Source organism: Oncorhynchus masou, chromosome 21 (genome assembly GCF_036934945.1).
Source record: "Oncorhynchus masou masou isolate Uvic2021 chromosome 21, UVic_Omas_1.1, whole genome shotgun sequence".
Classification (NCBI taxonomy): domain Eukaryota; kingdom Metazoa; phylum Chordata; class Actinopteri; order Salmoniformes; family Salmonidae; genus Oncorhynchus; species Oncorhynchus masou.
In genome coordinates this window covers 49,941,338-49,965,812 of record NC_088232.1, presented here as the reverse complement: position 1 = coordinate 49,965,812, position 24,475 = coordinate 49,941,338, and the positions used below count along the sequence as shown (strand labels likewise).

Here is a 24,475-nt window from a genome sequence, read left to right as displayed (position 1 = left end):
CGAAGGACCATGAAAAAGAGTGCCAACTTGTAATTGGAGTACTCAGAGGGAAGTGCAGTTTTAAATAGGAATAGGAATTTCCTTAGGAATGTGACCAGTAGGACACAGGGTAAGAGCCTCAAGACAACACAGAAAGTATACTGTAGAGTGTTGCAAGGCTTTTGCACAGACCTCAATGTCCAGCTTGTTGACCCAGATGGGTAAGTTAGAATAGGAGTGCAGGTTGAGGTCATCCACAGCTTTCTGCACGCGGTTGAGGATCTCTGTGAAGGTCTTGTGTTCGTACATGCAGGTCTCGAGAGAGCGCACTTCAAGGTCAATCTTCTCCTCGATGAGCAGGAGGTCGTCCACCTGGAAAACAAAATACATGAATATCATACATTCATTCAGGGTAGAATCCGAACATACGATCTTCAAGTGCGGAATGCAAGTCTTGCAACTGCACAGTTAAAATAAAAATTGCCAGGTGAGATCCAACCTTATGGTTACAAAAAACACTGACCTTCTCCTGGAAGTTGAAAACGGTCTCGGCCAGGCGCTGGACGTAGGGGTCCAGTTTGTAGGACTCCCAGACCAGGGCAATGCCCTCCGTGACCAGAGCCTGCACTTCCTTCTTGAGGCCAGCCACCAGCAGCGAGATGGAGATGCGCTCCTCCACCTTCTCGCAGGTGCGCTCGTACGTGCGCACGCTCTCGATCAGGGAGATGGCGAATGGATAGAGCTGGTTGGCCTGGTGTGCCTTGTTGACGATGGCAAGCGGAACACGGAAGCTCAGCCACTTGAGGTTGCGCACCTCCTTAGACAGCGTGATGATCTCGGGCAGGAAGTTGACCTTGAGCTTCAGCATGTTTCCTGTACGACCGCGGGCCCGGCTGGTCTCAATGGTGAAGATGCGGCCCGACACGCCCAGGTTGCGCTGCTGCACCTTGCGTGCCCAATCGTCAAAGATCTCCTGGGTGTTGAGCTTGGCGCGGAAGCTGTCGCCATCCTGCTTCAACTTGAGGCCCTCCACATGGTTCTCCCAGCCTTTGCCCAGCACGTCTTCCACACGCTTCATGTAGGCAGTCAGCTGCCGGTCGATCTGCTTGGCCCAGATGATGGAGCCCGACACAGGTGGTAGGTCACGCACGTGGCTCATCTTGCATGATTGGCTCTGTGGGTACTGCACCTTGAACTTGTCATGCAGTGACTCAATGTCATCTTTGACACGCTGGATGAGCTGCGTCTGGTACTCGCGGATGGCGCCGCGGATGTGGGGGCGCACGAACAGCGCGTTGAAACGCGAGAAGATACGGAACATCTCGTTGGCATTCTTGGCCGTTCCCAGCTGGTCACGGAGGCGTGCAGTGATGCGGGTCTCCACGCGGTCAATGCGCTCGTCGTAACGCTTCATTGCCGCCTCCCAGGCCTCCATGCCCTCCTTGGACACATCCAAGCCGTCAACCTCCTTAACGTTCTCATAGGCCAGGTTCACCTCCTCAATAGCATTGGCGTCCGCAGCGTCGAACAGCACCTCCGCCACCTTCATCTCAGTGGGCTCCACCGCCTCACCTGGGGCATGCTGGGGCACCGCAGACACCTTGACAAGGCATAGAGAGAAAGAAAACCTTTTAGCAATGATGTATGATATTACCACTTAGAAACCAGCAAGGGCAACTCTTGACCAAAACTGCAAGTCATTGTGGGGGTGTGTATGCTCAATAGAGAAATCTCCATCAAAAGTGGTTAATCAAGATATAAACTTAATCTGGGCCCATAATACCAACCCCCGGGGGCACTAACCATTGACAAATCTGTCTCTTTACCTGAGGCCTGAGTACACGAACGATGACGGCCCTCAGCTGCTCGTGCTGCCTGCGGAAGCGCCTCATGTGGTCGAGGCGGGCCTGGAGCTTGCGGTGGGCTGGGCTCAGGCGCCACACCATCTTCAGGTTTTCCTCCCTCTTCCTCTTCACAATGTCTCTCAGCAAGACCTGCAGCTTCTCATATTCATCCTCCCAGGTCTGGAAGACCTCGAAGCATGCTACCATCACCTACAATGGGATAGAAATAAGTATCAACTAAATGCTACTATAAACTAATGCTACTGTCAACTAAGTCATGTCAATACAACAATATAGAAGAGTATAGGAATGTATAGATGGGTTTGTTGACAACGACACAAAAACCATATGTACCCATCTATGGGGCATAAGTCAGTGTGTTGTGAATCTGGGATGGCCAGATTGCTAGCAAGAACGACAAGAAACTGCAAGGTGGGGAATCGTAAGTAGCTCATTTAATCTTGTTATTGGTACCATGTCTTGTTTTGACTGATGTCATGTCAATGCTAATATGGCTAAAATTCGCTTGCTAGCTAGCCAACCAACAACTAACAATGTATTCGAAATACAAGTGGTCAATGTGTAAATGTATTCATGTTTTCAAAAAACATTGGGAGACGAAATATAGCTTACATGTTGTCAACAATCTATGCCAACTCTGTCCGTTTTACCCCATAGTTGCACACGTCTCGGTTTTCTTGCCAAACAACCAACTCGTCTATGGAGTATTTGTCGCAGCTGCCACTGTAGACTCACCTTTTCAAACTCCTCATAGGCCACGTGCATGAGCTTCCTGGTGCCCAGCACTTTGAGGAGCTGGGAGCTGAGGTCTCGGGAGATGGCCTCCACCAGCCGCAGGGCTCGCTGAATGGGGTACTTGGTGTTACGGATCTTCCTCAGGTGGGTGAAGATGGCCACCAGCGCCTGGCGGATCTTATCCAGCTCAGTGGCTGACAGCAGGTCATTCAGGGGGAAGTCCTTCATCAGGGGGTTGTAGTCGTTGACCGTCTCCACTGCCTGCTTCAGACCTGGGAAACATATTCAAGTCGTTAAGTCTAATAAAATTATGGCACGTTCTAAACATAGAATTAGAATACAATAGGATCTCCATGGTTCTAAAGTAGTGATATCAATCACAAAGTGGAAAATATATATTGACCAGAGGTTTGAGTGAGAAGTCCTCAAACAAACAAATAAATGAAAAAAAGGTTCCTTGTAATATCCAATTCATAAAGAGGTATTGGGGCTTGTTCCATCAAACAAAACTCACCGGTGTCAGTGTCAAAGCTGACGGTGGCGTGGAAGCGCTTGCCGTGCTTTAGGATGTCCAGAGTGAGCAGCACTTCGGGGCTCTCCCTCTTCTCCTGGATGCGGTTCAGGGCGCGCTCCAGGTTCAGCCAGAAACTGATCTCCTGCAGGGCCGTCCCAGAGGCCGGGTCACGGTCCAGCTTGGTCACCTGACAGGAAGAGGAGAGTATTCAAAAACAACCATTCAGACTAGCAGGAGAACACTAAAACCACAGTAAGAGATGCCAAATGCAACCAGCAAGCCATGGTCATGTTCAGTCGGTGGCAAGCATTTCAAAATGGAGTGAAGCGGGGGAGGTACTAACTTAACGTGTTCAATATAAACTTTATTTTTCTTTGTAAAATGTTTTGCTTGTATGGCCTGCTACAGAACACTACCAGGCACCCATTTTCTCAGACAAGTCATTGTTTCTACCCTCACCTTCTGGATTTCACGGATCCAACGGTTGACCCCCGACTGCAGCTGGTTGAGGAAGGTGGGGTCCTCCACCTTGTCGCCAAAGTCAGTGACCTTGGGCTTCTCACCACGTTCGTAGCACGCCTTGGCGATGTTGAGGATGATGGGGTGGATGATAAGGCTGATCTCTGGGATCTCGATGTTCTGCTGCAGGTGTAGCAGGCCCATCTCCAGCTCTGCAATCTTCTTCTCCACAGAGGGGGCCATCTTGTCGCCATCCCTGGACCAGGACAAAAATGGAGCCATTATTAACCCACTGGGTATAAACGAGATGTGCAAACTATGAAAACAAACTATCATTATAGTTCCTGGTTTACCTGTCTGCCTTGCCAGATTCACGGATGTAGGACTTGAAGAAGGGAGCAACAGCATTGCTGATGAAAGAGTGCAGGGTCTCGTAGGGAGAATCCTCACTCAGAGTCAACACGCGCACCTGGGTCGATATGGGCTTGTCAGCGTCAATCACTCCAGTCCTCTTGATGAAAGCCAGGCTGAAAAACAAAGTTGTAAAATGTCATAATCCACATATGAATAAACAGGGATATAGGCTAGTTGATGTAGTATTATGCAATGTTAGGAACTGTTTCACCACAGTTTGATACAGAAAGGTAACATGTAGGGCAGGCCTATCTAACTGGTAAAATAATCAGTCAAACAATCCCTAGGCCCGTCTTAAAATGGAAATCATATGCCATCACAATCTCAAAATGGATATCACTTGATGATCTTGCGGTCAAGGATGACTCAGGGCTTAAAACAGACTCAGAGACATGACATTGCCACGAGCGGCTGGGTGAACCAAAGATATTGCAGACTGCAAGACAACGCACTCACAGAGCGCATCTGTACACTTCATTCTCCTACAATATGATATCTCCCCCCTCCCAGTTGTTGGAAAGCTTAGGTTCTCGCTTCACACTCAGTTGTTGCGTAATTCTCCCCGATACTGCCATTTACTTCCTGTATCATAAAAGTTCTTGCCTGTTGGACTTAAGCCCATAGTGGATGTCAATGTTGATGTTGTAAGAGATGCACTCCTTCTCTTCTTCTCCTTCATCCCCAACATCCTCTGAGGAGAGAAAAACAAGAATACCAGTCAGTGAAAGCACAGAAGCATTGAAAAAAAAGGTGTATGGATTCAGCCTACATTACCTAAAGAACAATATGTAACATCCCGAAAGAGGAAAGCCCAGTCTAAGATACTAAACTACAATTAGAAAATGATTCAAATTTAACAGCGGCATAATGTTTTAATGATATACAAATACTTTAGGCAATCAGCCTATTTAAGCCCACACTACAGTTTGTTCATGGTGCAGACTGACTGCCACGGAGGCCATGAAAATAAAAAGGTAAGTGTTATAAAGTGTTGTGTTGGGGCCAAATGTTGGCAGGGCATTCGGGTTGGCCGATGGCTAGAATGACAGCATCCCATCCAAACAGTGGAGGTGGGGTGGACAATTTATATTGCACAGAGGGGTCAATTGGTGGGAAGAAAGCAATATAAAAAGCATAATATAAAATGCATAAAGGACACATGTTTATACTAGAACTATGATATGGTGCAAAATGTATTTTCAAAATTGTTCCGAAAGCCACACAAAAAAAAATGCATGAAATAACTGTTCAAAACCGTGTTGGGCCTAGTTATGTTTATCTAATTAAGGCTGCAGAATGAAAACAAATATATAACAAAACCAAATGATAGGAACATGTTTCTCTTGTCCATAAAAATACTCAGATATCAGTTATATTATTAGCCTACCATTTAAAAAACTAATATTGTAGCCGTCAAGTGTAGGCTATTGTCATTTCATCTTGATCATCTCGGTAAGAGCACCTGTGACATTCTTACACGCAGCTACTTTGACATTTTTATTATAAATTTAAAAAAGAGCAAGTGACAGGATTTCACTTATTAACTATAGTAAAGCCTCCCTCACGCAAAAATAAAATACAGAATTAACACAGCTGACTTAGTGGGAAAGAAAAGCACAGTCTCCTGTTTGGCAGTTCTTTGATTTGTTTAACACTTTTTTTGGTTACTTTTTGATGATTCCATGAGTTATTTCATAGTTGTGATGTCTTCACTATTGTTCTAAAACTTTTGACTGTTAGTGTACACACAGCGGTCTAAGGCACCTGCATCTCAGTGCAAGAGGCGTCACTACAGACCCTGGTTCGAATGCAGGCTGTATCACATCCGGCCTTGATTCGTAGTCCCATAGGGTGGCGCACAAACAACCTGTGCGGGATGAGCCGGGATAGGACGTCATTGTAAATAAGAATTTGTTCTTAACTGACTTGCCTTGTTAAAGAAAAGTTTACACACACCAAAAAGTTATTTTGATGGCATTTACACGTCCCCATTACCTGTAAAACAATCAAAACCTATTTCACTTACTTGCTGTGCCGTTTCGTTTTTCATTTGTTCAGTCGTTTCATTCTCAACCAGGATTTCTATAGAACGCTGTTTGGGTCTTTGCATGTCAAATTAGCTTGTTGACCAATCAGGACCTGGATGACTACACGTCACATAATTGAACGCGTTCATTCATTTCTTACGTAGTTATTACACAGTGATTCCACTATCCCTCGTATTTCACATTTCACAACGATACGTATGCTATGATACTGGTAAAGTTGTCTTGCGCACCTACAGCGCTGATAAATGCAAACAATGTTCTTCCCCAATAACGTAGCAAAACTAAATAAATCTGTTTCAGTAGCTAGCTAGTTAGGTGTCATCTAAAATAACCCTAATTTACAAGGCGGTTCTGAGCCACAATAAGGGACTTAGTGGTTAACCTTCAAAATAAAAGAAAGTGACAAGTCATGCAAATGCACACAAATAGTAGAATTATGCCATAATGCTAAACGAGGTTGGAATGTTATATAAAAAACAAAAAGACAATTTGTTAATTTGACAAATCTGTTGAAATCACACTGGATGTATTAGACGTTAGAATTGCATTGGGGGCGTACTTACTTCACTGTACAGCGTTACCCCATGTCATTGATCCATAATCATAGGGTATCAGTCTACTCAGTGACACCCAGAGAATATTAACATCGTAGTTCTTATTGCAGGACTCTGAAAACAACTGAATTGAGCCATATTTATTGTCAACCTATGTGTATTGAACAGTATTCCTGAGGAAAACCAATACTGCGTGGATGTTTTGGAGTCTGATAACTGAGGAGGATGTTGGGAAAAAATATCTTGGGTAGATATCTTTAGTAGACTGTTAACCCATTCCATTAATTCATATTGCACTGCACAGTTTTACAGTGCAATTTGAATGTCAATACACACAATAGGCTGACTGGGGAGGTGATTTCAAAGTTACAGTCCCGCGACAAGCGCAACAACGCTAATATGTGTGTAAACTCTTTAAAGTGGTGTTCTGTGGGTGTCACCGAGTAGACTAACAGTAACACCCCATTTCATTGCTTCACATCCCAACCTTGTTTAACATTATCTAGTCTAAATATGTCAGGATTCCACCAATAGGAGTAACCCTCTGCATCACTTTCAAAGAGGTACTTTTATTTTGAAGGCAAACAGCAAAATTCCACTATTGTGCCTAATCCTTATTGTGGCTAGCTTCACAACACGGTCCAGACAAGCCATACTAGCCAAATGAAGCTAGCTAGCTAGCTACCCCAGAAGTTGTGGTCGAACAAATAATGCTTTATTACCAACGCGGTATTGTAAACACATCATTCGTGGCCGGTGTTTGCAAACTTTTTTGTTGAGCTTTGAAAGTGCTACGGATAGTAGTGGTGGCGCTTGCCTTGCAAATTCAGAACACACAACATTCTATAATAGAACTGTTATTTGACGTGTATCTTTAACACACAAAGACCCAAAACGACGTTCCACAGTATGTTGTGAAGCTAATAACAGTGACGCTGTGTAACACCGGTAGGGCAACATCTGAACAATAGCGCACTTGGTAACGTTTGTGTGTACCGGGGCTCGACCAGTCGCAAAAGCCAACATCACCCACAACAGAGAACGGTTGATTGTCAAGTGCAATGAATTCCATTATCTTGGCGTTAATGGATTTTGCCTTTGAGTTGTCTCGCTGAAATTGTGTCAATCTTTAAAAATTACTGCTCGACTTCACTGCTTGATCCACACAGCAGACATTGTGGGCTAGGTTAGGAATGCTGTGTTGCAGGTGTAGCGCAACATTTTACATAGCATCATGTAAGTATGCACGTCAGCTTTGACGTCGGTGTTAAACTAGACATTGGGCCAAAACTGATATGTTCACCGACATACCGCGCATCCCTAAAAAGCAGCCAACAAGTGCTCAGCATACGTAGGAACTCCTTCAAGACGGTTGGAAAAGCATTCCAGGTCAAGCTGGTTGAGAGAATGCCAAGAGTGTGCAAAGCTGTCATCAGGGCAAAGGGTGGCTACTTTGAAGAATCTCAAATATAAAACACTTTTGGTTACTACATGATTCCATGTGTTATTTCATAGTTTTGATGTCTTCTCTATTAATCTACAACGTAGAAAAAAGAAAAAAAAACCTTGAATGAGTAGGCGTCCAAACTTTTGACTGGTTTATATACCTGTCTATATAAGGTCCCACAGTTGACAGTGCATGTCAGAGCGAAAACCAGGCCATGAGGCCGAATGAATTGTCCGTAGAGCTCCAAGACCGGATTGTGTCGAGGCACAGATCTGGGGAAGGGTACCAAAAAATGTATGCAGCATTGAATGTCCCCAAGAACACAGTGGCCTCAATCATTCTTAAGTGGAAAAAGTTTGGAACCACCAAGACTCTTCCTAGAGCTGGACGCTAGCCAAACTGAGCAATCGGGGGAGAAGGGCCTTGGTCAGGGAGTTGACCAAGAACCCGATAGTCACTGACAGAGCTCCAGAGTTCCTCTGTGGAGACGGGAGAACATTGCAGAAGCACTCCACCAATCCGTCCATTATGGTAGAGTAGCCAAACAGGAGCCACTCCTCAGCAAAGAGCACATGACAGGCCGCTTGGGAGTTCGCGAAAAGGCACCTAAAGGACTCTCAGACCATGAGAAACAAGCTTCTCTGGTCTGATGAAACCAAGAATGAACTATTTGGCCTGAATGCCAAGCGTCACATCCAGAGGAAACCTGGCACCATCCCTATGGTGAAGCATGGTGGTGTCAGCATGCTGTGGTAATGTTTTTTTAGCGACAGGGACTGGGAGACTAGTCAGCATCAATAGAAAGGTTTAACGGGGCAAAGTACAAAGAGATCCTTGATGAAAACCAAACAGGGCAAAGGTTCACCTTCCAACAGAACAACGAACCTACGCACACAGCAAAGAGAAAGCAGGAGTAGCTTTGTGGCAAGTCTTTGAGTGGCCCCGCCAGAGGACGCTCTTGAAACCAATCGAAAATCTCTGGAGAGGCCTGAAAATAGCTGTGCAGCCACACTCCCCATCCAACCTGACAAAGCTTGAAAGGATGTGCAGTGAAAAATGGGAAAAACTCTCGAAATACAGGTGTGCCAAGCATGTGTCATACTCAGGAAGACTCGAGTCTGTAATCTCTGTCAAAGGTGCTTCAACAAAGTACTGAGAAAAGGGTCTGAATACTTATGTAAATGTGATATTTCAGTCATTTTTTTGTGGAAATGTCTAAACCAGTTTTTGCTTTGTAATTATGGGGTATTCTGTGTAGGCGATTTAATCATTTTTAGGATAAGGCTGTAACATAACAACTGTTTTCCAGTGCTTTACTTCAGACAAAGGAATTCTCCTGTTGGAACATTATTGATGTTTTATGTAAAAAATATCCTAAAGATCGATTCCATACATTGTTTGACATGTTTCTAAAGGACTGTAATGGAACTTTGAGTTTGTCTGGACGAAGTGCCTGCGCCTCATGAAGATGGATTACTGGGCTGAACACGCTAACAACAAGTGGCTATTTGGACATAAATGATGGAACTTTATGGAACAAAGTCATTTGTCGTCGAACTGGTATTCCTGCGAGTGCCTTCAGATGAAGATCATCAAAAGTAAGTGAATATTTATGGTGTTACTTCCAGCTTTTCTTGACTCCAAATGGCAGATATTCCTCTGGCTGTTTTGGGCTCTGAGCGCCGTTCTCAGATTATGCTTTTTTCCGTAAAGTTTTTTTGAAATCTGACACAGCGGTTGCATTAAGGAGAAGTCTATCTTTTATCATGGTTTATCATGAGTACTTCTGCAAAATCACCGAATGTTTTGGAATCAAAACATTACTGCACGTAACGTGCCAATGTAAACAGATTTTTGGATATAAATATGCACATTATCGAACAAAACATACATGTATTGTGTAACATGTCCTATGAGTGTCATCTGATGAAGATCAAGGGTCATTTTATCTATATTTCTGCTTTTTGTGACTCCTATCTCTGTCTGGAAAAATGGCTGTGTGTTTTTAAGACGTGGCTATGACCTAACATAATCATGTGTTGTGCTTTAGCTGTTAAGCATTTTTGAAATCGGACACGATGGGTAGATTAACAAGATGTTTATCTTTCATTTGCTGTATTTGACTTGTTCATGTGTGAAAGTAAAAAAAAAAAAAAAAAAAAAAAAAAATTAATTTAAGTTTTTAATTTCTCGCGCTGCATTTGCAGGGGAATGTGTGAGGGGTTCCGCTAGAAAAGGTTAATAACAAATTCTTATTTACAATGACAGCCTACCCCGGACGACGCTGGGCCAAATTGTGCGCCACCGAATCCGGTAGTGACACAGCCTTACACGAAACCCAAACAGGCTGCGCACGTGCGCCATTGTGCATACACTTATTTTGTCCTCCCACACCAAACGTGATCATGACATGCAGGTTACAATATCAAAACACTCTGAACCAATTATATTAATTTGGGGACAGGTCGAAAAGCATTAAACATATGGCAATTTAGCTAGTTAGCTTGCACTTGCTAGCTAATTTGTCCTGGGATATCAACATTGAACTGTTATTTTACCTGAAATGCACAAGGTCCTCTACTCCTCCAATTAATCCACACTTAAAAATGGTCAACCAAATTGTTTCTAGTCATCTCTTCCTTCCAGGCCTTTTCTTCCCTTGACTTTATATTGGGATTGGCAACTTTCATAAATTAGGTGCATTATCGCCACTGACCTCGTTCATCTTTCAGTCACCCACGTGGGTATAACCAATGAGGAAATGGCACGTGGGTACCTGCTTCTATTAACCAATGAGTAGATGAGAGAGGCAGGACTTGCAGCGCAATCTGCATCAGAAATATAACTGATTTCTATTTTTATCCCTTGGCAAAGCAGACGCGAGCAGTGTGGGTGCAATAATAGAATAACATAGATTTCTGAATTTATTTTGCAACGCTTGAGCACGCGACACGAGCAGTGTTGTCAGCCTGTTACCGGTGGTGAAATGTTTTCCATACACATAGCTAAGTAAAGCCTACTTGGACGCTGGGTGCTCACATCTCCCCTACTCTCCCACACCTAATAACCTGAAGCCACAGCACAGGGTTCTTCTCGCAAGGTCTTTTTCATTTCATGGGAGCATTGTGAACTGTAGTTTGATTTTTTTAAACCTGGTTACATGTACATTGAACAGTAGATTTTTCAGCATGCTTTGCAATTTCTGTATAACAAAAACAACATCACAAAACAAAAATGTTAACAATTGGGGTCAATGGGAAAGAATGTCCCCCCAATTTGTTGGCATGGTCGAGTCAATTTCAATAAACAATAATAAAAAACAAAACAATAGCCAAGACAACGAAGTTGAAAAGGCCCAAGATCATCCGACATTGGGGGGGGGGGACATGTCAGTCGCTGACATTTTGCCCTCCCCGCTCTCTTTACAATATTTTTTATTTTTTATTTAACTAGTTAAGTCACGGTTCTCTTGCATTATGCTAATAGTCTAACTACCACACATGTGGTGCTCTGCCAGACTTCGGAGGTGCAGTCAAGTTCAAATATGTTGATGACATCACGATGTTTTCACCATCGACGATGGCTGTCAAACGTCGTCGATAGATGACGCATTCGTAAAATTGCCTATCGACGATGGCTGTCAAACCTTGTAGATAGATGATACGTTCGTAAAATCGCCCAACCCGACTGAGCGCATGACACTGCTTTCAGAAATGACTCAACTCTTTTGTTCTCCCCTCCCTGCAATATGAGGTCACTCACTGCTGCTAGAGATAAAAATCTGCATTGCAGCATTCATATAGATATTCACTTTCTGTCTGTGCATCACTCGAAATGGAGACAGTTCTACTCCTCATCACTCATCACTGTAGCCAGATAACTATATGATAAGCACATAACTAATTTCCTTAGTTAAGTGTGCCACGCCTAGATGATAAAAGGAATATAGACGTGCGTGTGTGACTGAAATGGCATTTCTATCTGGCACAGTGGTCTAGGACTAACATGAGCCTGATTTTCACATGATCCTTTAGCTGAGGGCAAAACTATAGAACAACGGAGCCGTTCATTGAACTGCGCATCCACTGTAAACGTTATCTGCTTTTGGCAGTCAAGACTGCCTTGTATTTTCTATAAGATTGTACCTCTGACATTTTAACTTAGCTACTTAAACCGCTGGTAAATGTTTGGGTGAGAGGAATCCTCTGACGGATGCTGCAGCAGCATGAGTACATTTCATTTGACTGGTTAGATAACGTTAAGATGTAGCCTACGAAGGTGCAGTCTATTAGCTAGCAATTTTTGTATTTATTTTTATTAAACAATTAGCTAGCAATTTCTAAAACTAGCTAGCTAGTTAGTTAACTAACTACCTTAGTTGAATCAGACTGACCTTTGAGTGTGCTTCTCTCAACCAGAATGGTGTGAATTTGGGGGTCCGAAAGAAACTTCCTCATTTGCTCTATGGAGCTCTTCTCTTCTAGGGCGGTTTCCAAGGAGGCCGGAGCATCGCCGCCATCTTCCAGGAGCAGAGGGACAAGTTTACGAATATGCTTCTGCAGCACCGCGGCATCAGCAACCGTTTGTACGGCAGTAGACACCTCCATGGTGCCGGAGCTATCGTCGCCCCCACCACCGTCCGACATTTTCCGAAATAACGACCAACAGTCGGTCGTAGACTGAACAAAGAAGCGTCTGGTCAAACCACATCAACTGGTAACGTGTCAATGCGGCGGTACATTCGCTACCCTTCAGACGTATTCATGCAGTGCATGCTGGTATTTGTAGTACCAGATGACGAATTTGAAGCTTTAAGTCGATGGAAATGTCCCATAAAACTACAATGCTACCCACAATGCAATTCAGACCGGTCTCAACTTTTGTCTGAAGGGGGGGGAAATGGGAGTTGGCTGATAAACTCATTGTTTTACTGCCTGAAAACTAATAGTAACCTAAACTACAGTATTGCCTAACCTTTGTGGTATATTTGGAACAAGAAACAACTAGATTTTCGCGAAAATTCATATGCTTCTGTGATAAAACAATCTTTGAGCAAATGCGGGTTCAGAAAGAGCATTTACAAGCTAATTGTACCACTAGGGGGCGGTATTGCTATTCAAGAATGTGTCAGTCACAGAAAACATTTCAATTAAACTATTTTAGACAGGTTTATATTTATCTAGGCACATACTAAATCAAATGTCCTTTCTCTTATCTTCTATTAATATATTTTGATGTGAATAAACTGAAATCCCTGTCGTTTTATGACATATCGCAAATTTACTACGGACGAGCTTGATATTATAGCCTATCACAGTCTGTCTGACACACCTATTGAGTTGGCACAAGGTCGTTAAGGATTATGACAGTGCAGTAACCATAGGCAGTGACGGTAAATGAAGTGGAGAGCTGTGTGGATGGATTTTAAAGTCACATGACCGAAGTCAACGACTCAAACCTCTATGGACGAAAACAGAGGTGTGGGCTACTTTTGTCTCACGGAGGGATCAGAGGCATTGAGGGAGCGAACGGAGTTTTCAGAAGGACGGGGGGCTCCGACTCCTCGCCTAAAAATGCCGAATAAAGGGAATAAATATAAGGTGAGTAGGCTAGATGTACAGATATGATTGAATAACAAAACTGTTAGGATTCATAGGTGAAATAGCCTAATTGGTTATTGAATGAGTCTCTCAATTCAATTAAATTTAAAGGGATCTTTATTAGCATGGGAAACATGTTGCCAAAGCAAGTGAAATAGATAACAAACTAAAGTTAAATAAACAATCAAATGAACAGTATAGACATTTTAAATGTCATGTTATGGCTATATGCAGTGTTGTAACGATGTGGAAATAGTTAAAGTACAAAGGGGAAAATAAATACATATAAATATGGGTTGTATTTACAATGGTGTGTTCTTCACTGGTTGTCAGTGGTGGAAAAAGTACCTAATAAACTCAGAAAAAAATTAACATCCCTTTTTCAGGACCCTGTCTTTCAAATATAATTCTTAAAAATCCAAATAACTTCACAGATATTTATTGTAAAAGATTTAAACACTGTTTCCCATGCTTGTTCAATGAACCATAAACAATTAATGAACATGCACCTGTGGAACGGTCGTTAAGACACTAACAGCTTTTATACAGTAGGCAATTAAGGTCACAGTTATGAAAACGTAGGACAATAGAGGTTTTCTACTGACTCTTAACACCAAAAGAAAGATGCCCAGGATCCCTGCTCATCTGCGTGAACATGTCTGAGTCATGCTGCAAGTGTAACAGTATAGCTTCCGTCCCTCTCCTTGCCCCTACCGGGGCTTGAACCAGGGACCTTCTGCACATATCAACAACTGCCTCCCACAAAGCATCGTTACCCATCGCTCCACAAAACCCACAGCCCTTGCAGAGCAAGGGGAGCAACTACTTCAGGTCTCAGAGCGAGTGACGTCACCCAATTGAAATGCTATTAGCGCACACCACCGCTAACTAGCTAGCCATTTCACATCGGTTACACTCACCCCCCTTTTGACGACCTCCTTTTCCGCAGCAACCAGTGATCCGGGGTCAACAGCATCAATGTAACAGTTTAGCTTCCTCCCCTCCCCGGGCTCGAACCAGGAACCCTCTGCACACATCAACAACTGACACCCATGAAGCATCGGTGCCACAAAAGCCACAGAGCAAGGGGAACAACCACTTCTGGTATCAGAGCGAGGGACATCACCGATTGAAACACTTAACGCGCACACCGCTAACTAGCTAGCCATTTCATATCGGTTCCACCCCCCCCCCCCCCCCCAGCAACCCGGGTCAACAGCATCAATATAGGCCCTACCTGGGCTCGGACCAGGGACCCTCTGCACACATCGAAAACTGACACCCATCAAGCATCGTTACCCATCGCGCCACAAACGCTGTTAGCGCGCACACCGCTAACTAGCTAGCCATTTCACATTGGTTACACAAGGAGGCATGAGGACTGCAGATGTGGCCAGGGCAATAAATTGCAATGTCTGTACTGTGAGACGCCTAAGACAGTGCTACAGGGAGACATGACGGACAGCTGATCATCCTCACAATGGCAGCCCATGTATAACACCTGCACAGGATCGGTACATCCGAACATCACACCTGCGGGACAGATCCAGGATGGCAACAACAACTGCCCGAGTTACACCAGGAACCCACAATCCCTTCATCAGTGCTCAGACTGTCCGCAATAGGCTGAGAGAGGCTGGACTGAGGGCTTGTAGGCCTGTTGTAAGGCAGGTCCTCACCAGACATCACCGGCAACAACGTCGCCTATGGGCACAAACCCACCGTCACTGGACCAGACAGGACTGGTAAAAAGTGCTCTTCACTGACGAGTCGCCGTTTTGTCTAACCAGTGGTGATGGTCGGATTTGTGTTTATCGTCAAAGGAATGAGCGTTACTCTGGAATGGGATCGATTTGGAGGTGGAGGGTCTGTCATGGTCTGGGGCAGTATGTCACAGCATCATCCGACTTAACTTGTTGTCATTGCAGGCAATATCAATGCTGTGCGTTACAGGGAAGACATCCTCCCTCATGTGGTACACTTCCTGTAGGCTCATCCTGACATGACCCTCCAGCATGACAATGCCACCTGCCATACTGCTTGTTCAGTGCGTGATTTCCGGCAAGACAGGATTGTCAGTGTTCTGCCATGGCCAGGGAAGAGCCCGGATCTCAATCCCATTGAGCAGGTCTGGGACCTGTTGGATCGGAGGGTGATGGCTCGGGCCATTCCCCCCAGAAATGTCCGGGAACTTGCAGGTGCCTTGGTGGAAGGGTGCGGTAACATCTCAGAGCAAGAACTGGCAAATCTGGTGCAGTCCATGAGGAGGAGATGCACTGCAGTACTTAGTGCAGCTGGTGGCCACACCAGATACTGACTGTTACTTTTGATTTTGACCCCCCCCTTTGTTCAGGGACACATGTCTGTGGATATATGTTTAGTTTATGTCTCAGTTGTTGAATCTTATGTTCATACAAATATTTACATGTTATGTTTGCTGAGAATAAATGCAGTTGACAGTGCTGAGTTTAGTATTACCTGAGTAAAAGTAAATGTCCCCCAGTGACATACTACTTGAGTAAAAGTGTAAAAGTATTTTGATCAGATGCAGTAGGGATGACCAGAGTTGCTCTCTTGATAACTGTGTGAATTTGACTATTTTCCTGTCCTGCTAAGCATTTAAATGTAACAAGTACTTTTGGATGTCAAGGAAAATATATGGAGTAAAACATACATTATTTTCTTTAGGAATGCACAGATACCCCTCCAAAAACAAGTTAAGAATTACTTGAAAGTATTTTTACTTAAGTACTTTACACCACTGCTGGTTGCCCTTATCTTGTGGCAACAGGTCACAAATGTTGCTACTGTGATGGCACACTGTCGTATTTCACCCAATAAATATGGGAGTTTATCAAAATTGGATTTGTTTTTAAATTCTTTGTGGGACTGTGTAATCTCATACATTGGGCAGGAGGTTAGGAAGTGCAGCTCAGTTTCCACCTCATTTTTTTGGACAGTGTTCACATAGCCTGTCTTCTCTTGAGAGCCAGGTCTGCCAACAGCAGCCTCTCTCAATAGCAAGGCTATTTTCTGGATTTTGATAATTAGTGGGTATTGGCCTAATTCTGCTCTGCATGCATTATTTGGTGTTTTACATTGTACACTGTTTTTGCAGAATTCTGCATGCAGAGTCTCAATTTGGTGTTTGTCCCATTTTGTGAATTCTTGGTTGGTGAGTGGACCCCAGACCTCACAACCATAAAGGGCAATGTGTTCTCTAACTGATTCAAATACTTTTTTGCCAGATCTATCTATCTGTTTATCTAACCTGGCCCTACTGTCACTCACACAGTTTGTCTGTCTTATGTAGGAATCTTCCAAGCCTGTGAAATCAAGCAAACCTGGATGCAAAAATGGACATTCCAACTCTGACCATGAGGTAGGAAGCAGTCCAACCTGTATTTTCTTAGTTTTGCCACCATACGTCAAAGAAATCTAAGAAAAAGTTGGAAAGTACTGATGAACAATGATACTGATGAACCTTTTGATTTGAAAACAGTGTTGGGCCCATCTTTGTTTTGTTCTGTTATATTCTATCTACACCCATCAAGTACTTATCAAGCAAGGTGAAAATCAATTGACTTTTACACTCATGTGTGAAACAAACTGCATGGATTCTTCTAAAATAGGCAAAGGTCTTTTCGGGAAGCTGTACAAGTACTCAATGAGCTAAGGAATATATGACTTTATCTGGGGTTAATTGGGGTTAGTGGAAAGAACAAACCGTTCTAATGAGAGATGTCATGAATCCTCTTTCACCTTTTTAGAGCCTTTCTAGCTTCAGACTTCTGGCTCTATAAATACACTGTCAGTGTGTTTCCAAAATGGTACCCTATTCCCTATCTAGTGCACGGGGGCATATAAGGCTCTAACCAAAAGTAGTGCACTAAATAGGGAAAAGGTGCCATTTGGAACAAAGCCTCAGGGTTCCTCTGGCATGCAGAGGTCTTAGAAAACCTACTAATCAATATTAGTGTTATGCATTGTAAGTGTTTTTTTAATACACTGTCAATTGATCGACTGTTAGGTACTGACTAGAAGTAGACAGTCACGCCTGGCTGTCTACAGTCCATCCGTATGGTCCTACAGTATGGTACTGTAGTATTTATTTAGACTTAAAACACATGTATATCTGCTGAAACAGCATGAGGAAGCAGAGCTAAGTCCCTTGACCAAGAGGCTCTTGTGCTGTATAATTACCACACCAACGTGAACATGAATACTGATTAGAAGAGAATCGTAGCAGCAAGCCTATTGACTGTTATTTCTTTTTTATCTGTAGTCACAATGAAGTGATATGATATTGATAACACACAGTTGTCACTGTTAAACAAATATTATTGTGTATCATATAGCATTTATTGCATAGTAATACAGATTTTTATCTGGGGTGTGTTTTGTGGTTATCACTACCTGGAAAATACGCCCAGGATATTGCAGAGGGTGACATGAGAACAACTCTGTCCATATTCATAATTTACACTTCCAGACAACTTTTGAACCTTGAGATAATCATTCAAGTTCATGTTTTTTTGGATTATGATAAAGTAAGAAGCAGTACTAAGTCATTTGAGGTGTTTCTGAGTTCTGACGAAGGCCTTGAGGCCGATACGGAAAGCGTAATAAAGAACCGTGATACTAGCAAGAGCAGTGTGCAGGTTTCTTCTTTTTCTCATCTTATTCAATTGTTACCATGCACCTGCAACAAAGATTGCTCAGATGTGCGAGTGCCTTTTGAATTTTTAAGCAGTATCCATCAAAATGGTGGCTGATGTGCTATACTTCATGAGAATGTCCATCGCCACCCCACCAGGCTTTAAAGCTGCATTCAACATTCACCTAATCAAAGTTTGAATGGAGATTATTGGGAAACATATGCTCTCATTTAACAAAGGAACAATATGAGGTATGGTTTCCAGATTACCTTGTCAATGTTAGCAAGACAGCAGACAGGCAGACAGACAGTCAGACAGACAGACAGCATGATGCCACTATCACTGCCTGTACAGCTCTATCAGTTATCTGTCTCTGTGGGACTCCATTACACACCCTGTGTCAACAGAGACCGTATACACACACACAGCACCTCCGATCAGGTTCCCTCCCAGGGAAACATCTGATTTGGAAGAGGAACGTGACCCTTAACCACAACTCCACATCATCACTGACTCCTCCCTGTGGAAACAATTTGGGTAATTGTGATCCCTGGCTTCCTTGGGCAGGAAACTGCTGGCCAGTAACGGGAACCCTCGCTTTGCGACTCTTGTTTCCACAGGGTTCCAATAAGAAGAGCGCGCAGCCGCCTAACACCAAGCTGCTGAGGGTGAAACCTGGCTCAAACTCAGCAGTCAAGAGGGAGCGGAGGCTGAGTGCGTCTGCCTTCCCCATCAGCACCAATAGGAAGCTGCAGACGCTGCCTGCTATTAAAGGTACTCTTGAGGTGCACATGTACAGTACACGTGACAGACTCGGCTGGTTCAAAGTCTCCGAGTTAACAAGACTGTGTTAGCCCACTGAGCTAAAGCCTAGGTATTAGCTTAGGGAGCCAATGTAAGTCTTCAGGTCTCAGGCAAGGTTACTTATCACAAGAGTGTGGTTCCAAACAAACACTCTCTCACTTCCAATATGGCCTCAAAGATGACGTTTTAGAAATGGAGTAGGACAAGAAGTTAGTGACTCCTCTTAAATATTCACTGTTCTCAGTTTATCATTGTACAGTTCAGTTCAATATGTCTCAAGGGCTCACACATTCTGTGTTTACCGGTAATCACATGCATGACATTAGCGTAGCACCGTTAGTTCTGACCTATTAGGATCAGGGGAGGTCATATTAACAATTCATAGGCTCCTAGGATTCTCATAACCAGCTTTTTAACCTTCAGGACTTAGCGTGCTACATTATTTAGACCATAGCGGATGGCAGTTCATGTCTATGGCCAATGCTAATCATCTGCACTCAACTGTATCTCAAGTCTTATCTTGAAGAAACAGATAGTCCCTAGAGAGGGACTGCACATCATGTCTTGGGTAACAGTGATTCAAATGGAGTCTTGAGACAAAGATCGGTCATTAGTGGGATTGGTGCCACTATGGAATCGGCACAGTTAAGGTAAGAGTGTTGACCATGTTTGCTTCTGTGGATCACTCTAGATGGGTCTGTTAGATGACTGAATGTAATATAATCTTGAGCGGCTTCACTGCAGGTATATTTGTATGTTTTAATATTCAATAAAATTAAACAAATTACAAAATAGAGTGCTGATCTAGTATCAGCTGCCCTCTTGTTTATATAATGTTATTCGTTAATATCAGTTTTGCTATTCAGATCATATCTCAGCACATATATGGGCCCAGGGCCCATATCCACAAAGTGTCTCTGAGTAGGAGTGCTGATCTAGGATCAGTTTAGCTTTTTTTAGATAAAAATGAATAGATCCGCAATCCTACTCTGAGATGCTTTCGGTATAGGGCCCTGTATTGCTTCTTGGAAATAATTAACCTGAGAAATAGACTCTCCGCAAATCTAGATAAAAATCCTTTATTTCCACTGTTTTGTTTCCATTTATTATTTTTTTAATAAAAATGTTAAATAATTTTAAGTATAGATTGTTATGTAATGTTCGAGGGAGCAGAGTGACATGATGTACTATTCAACATGCTGCCCACCAACAGTGATTGAAAGGACTGACTGAGTGATTTTATACCGATACTTGGCAGTTGTTGTTTGGTCTTACCTGTGTGATGCACTCGATGAGATATAGGGGGTTGAGGTTTACACCTTTACATGACTCATTTGTTTACACAGAGCATTACAGACAAGATCGTTTGCTTTCAGAAAAGTATCCTACAGTGCGCTCCCCATTGGGGCCAAACAAATTGATTTAACCAATGTTGTTTCCGCGTCATTTCAGACCAAAAAGTATACGTGATGACGTTGAATGGTAAACTGATTGGATTTGGCAACAAGTCATCAACTTAAGGGAATTTTGTATTTTTGTTTTTATCTGAGCCCAGTGGGTCCCTTCTTCTTACCCGCAGAAGAAAGACATTGATTGGTTGAATGACTGATTGATTGACAACAAAGAACCATAAACATAGGTATTACTTTTCTATAGAGGAATTATGTTGGTCGTACACGATCAACCAGGAACGTTCAAAGCTTAAACCGTGTTTAAACAGTGCTTGATTCTGTGCCAATATCCATACAATAGCATACTACATAGAATGCAGTGTATTGGCATTGCATTCCAAGTTGTAGCCAATGCTAATATGGATATCAGAGCACAACATGTTTTGTCCCCCCCCAGACCACAAACACAACTCTCCTTCCTACTGATCCAACATTACTAGCATATCTTACTACGTACAGAGAAGCAGTGTATTGACCATGCATTCTACACTTAGACGCCAGTATGGATATTGTTTTTCTCTACCAGACAACACAAAGGCATTGGTGTTGTCCTTGGTTTGTTTTGCAGTAACCACTCTAAGCAAAGGTGGGAGCAACCGGAGCATGTCTGAGCAAGCCAAACCTTTTAATGTCATCACACAAATCACACCTGACATGTTTAAGGACTGCACTGTGGCTGTACAGGACTGCCCCCCCCCCCGCATCACTATGTATTGTTGACAGTCCACTATTCCCTGGCAAATAACTTATCATTTATATGTATGTCATTAGCTATCTGCTAACTAACCGCATCTGATAGGCGAGCAGGGAGCTTCTCTCAAAACATTTGAATACCTACAAATGTAAAGTTACAGTATGTCAGACTACAATGGTTTATGTGTTCTTACTTGTTGCAGTACATTCACCCACTTGGCAGGCACCAATAACCCCACTAAACGGATAGGCGTCATAAATCTCTAAATGTTATTCACCTGTGTCGGACGACTTAGAAGTCATATACAGTGGGGCAAAAAAGTATTTTGTCAGCCACCAATTGTGCAAGTTCTCCCACCTTAAAAAGATGAGAGGCCTGTAATTTTCATCATAGGTACACTTCAACTATGACAGACAAAATGAAGAACAATTTCCAGAAAATCACATTGTAGGATTTTTTATGAATTTATTTGCAAGTTATGGTGGAAAAGAAGTATTTGGTCAATAACAAAAGTTTCTCAATACTTTGTTATATACCCTTTGTTGGCAATGACAGAGGTCAAATGTTTTCTGTAAGTCTTCGCAAGGTTTTTACACACTGTTGCTGGTATTTTGGCCCATTCCTCCATGCAGATCTTCTCTAGAGCAGTGATGTTTTGGGGCTGTTGCTGGGCAACACAGACTTTCAACTCCCTCCAAAGATTTTCTATGGGGTTGAGATCTGGAGACTGGCTAGGCCACTCCAGGACCTTGAAATGCTTCTTACGAAGCCACTCCTTTGTTGCCCGGGCGGTGTGTTTGGGATCATTGTCATGCTGAAATACCCAGCCACGTTTCATCTTCAATGCCCTTGCTGATGGAAGGAGGTTTTTCACTCAATCTCACGATACATGGCCCCATTCATACTTTCCTTTACACGGATCAGTCGTCCTGGTCCCTTTGCAGAAAAACAGCCCCAAAACATGATGTTTCCACCCCCATGCTTCACAGTAGGTATGGTGTTCTTTGGATGCAACTCAGCATTCTTTGTCCTCCAAACATGACGAGTTGAGTTTTTACCAAAAAGTTCTATTTTGGTTTCATCTGACCATATGACATTCTCCCAATCTTCTTCTGGATCATCCAAATACTCTCTAGCAAACTTCAGACGGGCCTGGACATGTACTGGTTTAAGCAGGAGGACATGTCTGGCACTGTAGGATTTGAATCCCTGGCGGCGTAGTGTGTTACTGATGGTAGGCTTTGTTACTGGTCCCAGCTCTCTGCAGGTCATTCACTAGGTCCCCCCCGTGTGGTTCTGGAATTTTTGCTCACCGTTCTTGTGATCATTTTGACCCCACGAGGTGAGATCTTGCGTGAAGCCCCAGATTGAGGGAGATTATCAGTGGTCTTGTATGTCTTCCATTTCCTAATAATTGCTCCCACAGTTGATTTCTTCAAACCAAGCTGCTTACCTATTGCAGATTCAGTCTACCCAGCCTGGTGCAGGTCTACAATTTTGTTTCTGGTGTCCTTTGACAGCTCTTTGGTCTTGGCCATAGTGGAGTTTGGAGTGTGACTGATTGAGGTTGTTATCAGTATAAAAGACACCTGTCCACAAGTTCAAACAGGTGCCATTAATACAGGTAACGAGTGGAGGACAGAGGAACCTCTTAAAGAAGAAGTTACAGGTCTGTGAGAGCCAGAAATGTTGCTTGTTTGTAGGTGACCAAATACTTATTTTCCACCATAATTTGCAAATAAATTCATAAAAAATCCTACAATGTGATTTTCTGGATTTTCTTTCTTTCTAATTTTGTCTGTCATAGTTGAAGTGTACCTATGATGAAAATTACCGGTCTCTCATCTTTTTAAGTGGGAGAACTTGCCCAATTGGTGGCTGACTAAATACTTTTTTGCCCCACTGAACATTTGGAAGCTGCAATCAGGAGACTTGGATGAATGGTAAATGAATGGTAAATGCCTATGTTTTTTAAGTCTAGTCCTAAAATTAATCTTTAATGCTCCAGGTCTTTAGCGTAGATTGGAACGTACATATGCATTAGGAAAGACACCTTGAGAAATAAGGAACAAGATGGTATTCTGTTAGCCTATACCATCTCATGAGTTTCCCTATTGGAGATGCTTCTCTTATGGTGGTAGAATATCAGCAAATCAGGGCTGGGGTCAATTTCATTTGGATTTATGTTAATTAGTTACATTTCTGAAATGTCAGTTTACTTCCTGAATTGACTGAACAGCAATGGAATTGACCCCAACCCAGTTTCCAATGGAGCTCACACCCTGTACTGTTTCCTCTATTGCAGCAGGTAGGCTGCCCTCCTCTATTGCAGCAGGTAGGCTGCCCTCCTCTATTGCCGCAGGTAGGCAGCCCTCCTCTATTGCCGCAGGTAGGCTGCCCTCCTCTATTGCCGCAGGTAGGCTGCCCTCCTCTATTGCAGCAGGTAGGCTGCCCTCCTCTATTGCAGCAGGTAGGCTGCCCTCCTCCATTGCAGCAGGTAGGCTGCCCTCCTCCATTGCAGCAGGTAGGCTGCCCTCCTCTATTGCCGCAGGTAGGCTGCCCTCCTCTATTGCAGCAGGTAGGCTGCCCTCCTCCATTGCAGCAGGTAGGCTGCCCTCCTCCATTGCAGCAGGTAGGCTGCCCTCCTCTATTGCAGCAGGTAGGCTGCCCTCCTCTATTGCAGCAGGTAGGCTGCCCTCTTCTATTACAGCAGGTAGGCTGCCCTCTTCTATTACAGCAGGTAGGCTGCCCTCCTCTATTGCAGCAGGTAGGCTGCCCTCCTCTATTGCCGCAGGTAGGCTGCCCTCCTCTATTGCCGCAGGTAGGCTGCCCTCCTCCATTGCAGCAGGTAGGCTGCCCTCCTCTATTGCCGCAGGTAGGCTGCCCTCCTCTATTGCCGCAGGTAGGCTGCCCTCCTCTATTGCCGCAGGTAGGCTGCCCTCCTCTATTGCCGCAGGTAGGCTGCCCTCCTCCATTGCAGCAGGTAGGCTGCCCTCCTCTATTGCCGCAGGTAGGCTGCCCTCCTCCATTGCAGCAGGTAGGCTGCCCTCCTCTATTGCCGCAGGTAGGCTGCCCTCCTCCATTGCAGCAGGTAGGCTGCCCTCCTCTATTGCCGCAGGTAGGCTGCCCTCCTCCATTGCAGCAGGTAGGCTGCCCTCCTCTATTGCCGCAGGTAGGCTGCCCTCCTCTATTGCCGCAGGTAGGCTGCCCTCCTCTATTGCCGCAGGTAGGCTGCCCTCCTCTATTGCCGCAG

General features: G+C 43.8%; 2 protein-coding genes across 4 annotated transcripts in view; one reads left to right on the top strand and one right to left on the bottom strand.

The window, feature by feature from the left end:
- dync1h1 (dynein, cytoplasmic 1, heavy chain 1) overlaps positions 1 to 12,763 on the bottom strand; it is a 49,625-nt gene extending 36,862 nt beyond the window's left edge. For both annotated transcript variants that reach the window (XM_064928666.1, XM_064928669.1), the window contains exons 1-9: positions 12,409 to 12,763; positions 4,570 to 4,657; positions 3,906 to 4,079; positions 3,553 to 3,808; positions 3,094 to 3,280; positions 2,580 to 2,851; positions 1,806 to 2,033; positions 503 to 1,579; positions 172 to 351 (exon numbers count right to left, since the gene is read on the bottom strand). In XM_064928666.1, coding sequence (XP_064784738.1) covers positions 172 to 351; positions 503 to 1,579; positions 1,806 to 2,033; positions 2,580 to 2,851; positions 3,094 to 3,280; positions 3,553 to 3,808; positions 3,906 to 4,079; positions 4,570 to 4,657; positions 12,409 to 12,661 — 2,715 coding nt within the window. In that variant the 5' untranslated portion in view covers positions 12,662 to 12,763. The remainder of the gene's footprint in view (positions 1 to 171; positions 352 to 502; positions 1,580 to 1,805; positions 2,034 to 2,579; positions 2,852 to 3,093; positions 3,281 to 3,552; positions 3,809 to 3,905; positions 4,080 to 4,569; positions 4,658 to 12,408) is intronic.
- A 617-nt stretch (positions 12,764 to 13,380) lies between these two features.
- LOC135508466 (serine/threonine-protein phosphatase 2A 56 kDa regulatory subunit gamma isoform-like) overlaps positions 13,381 to 24,475 on the top strand; it is a 61,431-nt gene continuing 50,336 nt past the window's right edge. Inside the window, exons 1-3 of one of the 2 annotated variants that reach the window (XM_064928673.1) lie at positions 13,381 to 13,615; positions 16,929 to 16,997; positions 18,894 to 19,047. In XM_064928673.1, coding sequence (XP_064784745.1) covers positions 13,478 to 13,615; positions 16,929 to 16,997; positions 18,894 to 19,047 — 361 coding nt within the window. In that variant the 5' untranslated portion in view covers positions 13,381 to 13,477. The remainder of the gene's footprint in view (positions 13,616 to 16,928; positions 16,998 to 18,893; positions 19,048 to 24,475) is intronic. The other variant, XM_064928672.1, reaches the window with a different exon arrangement.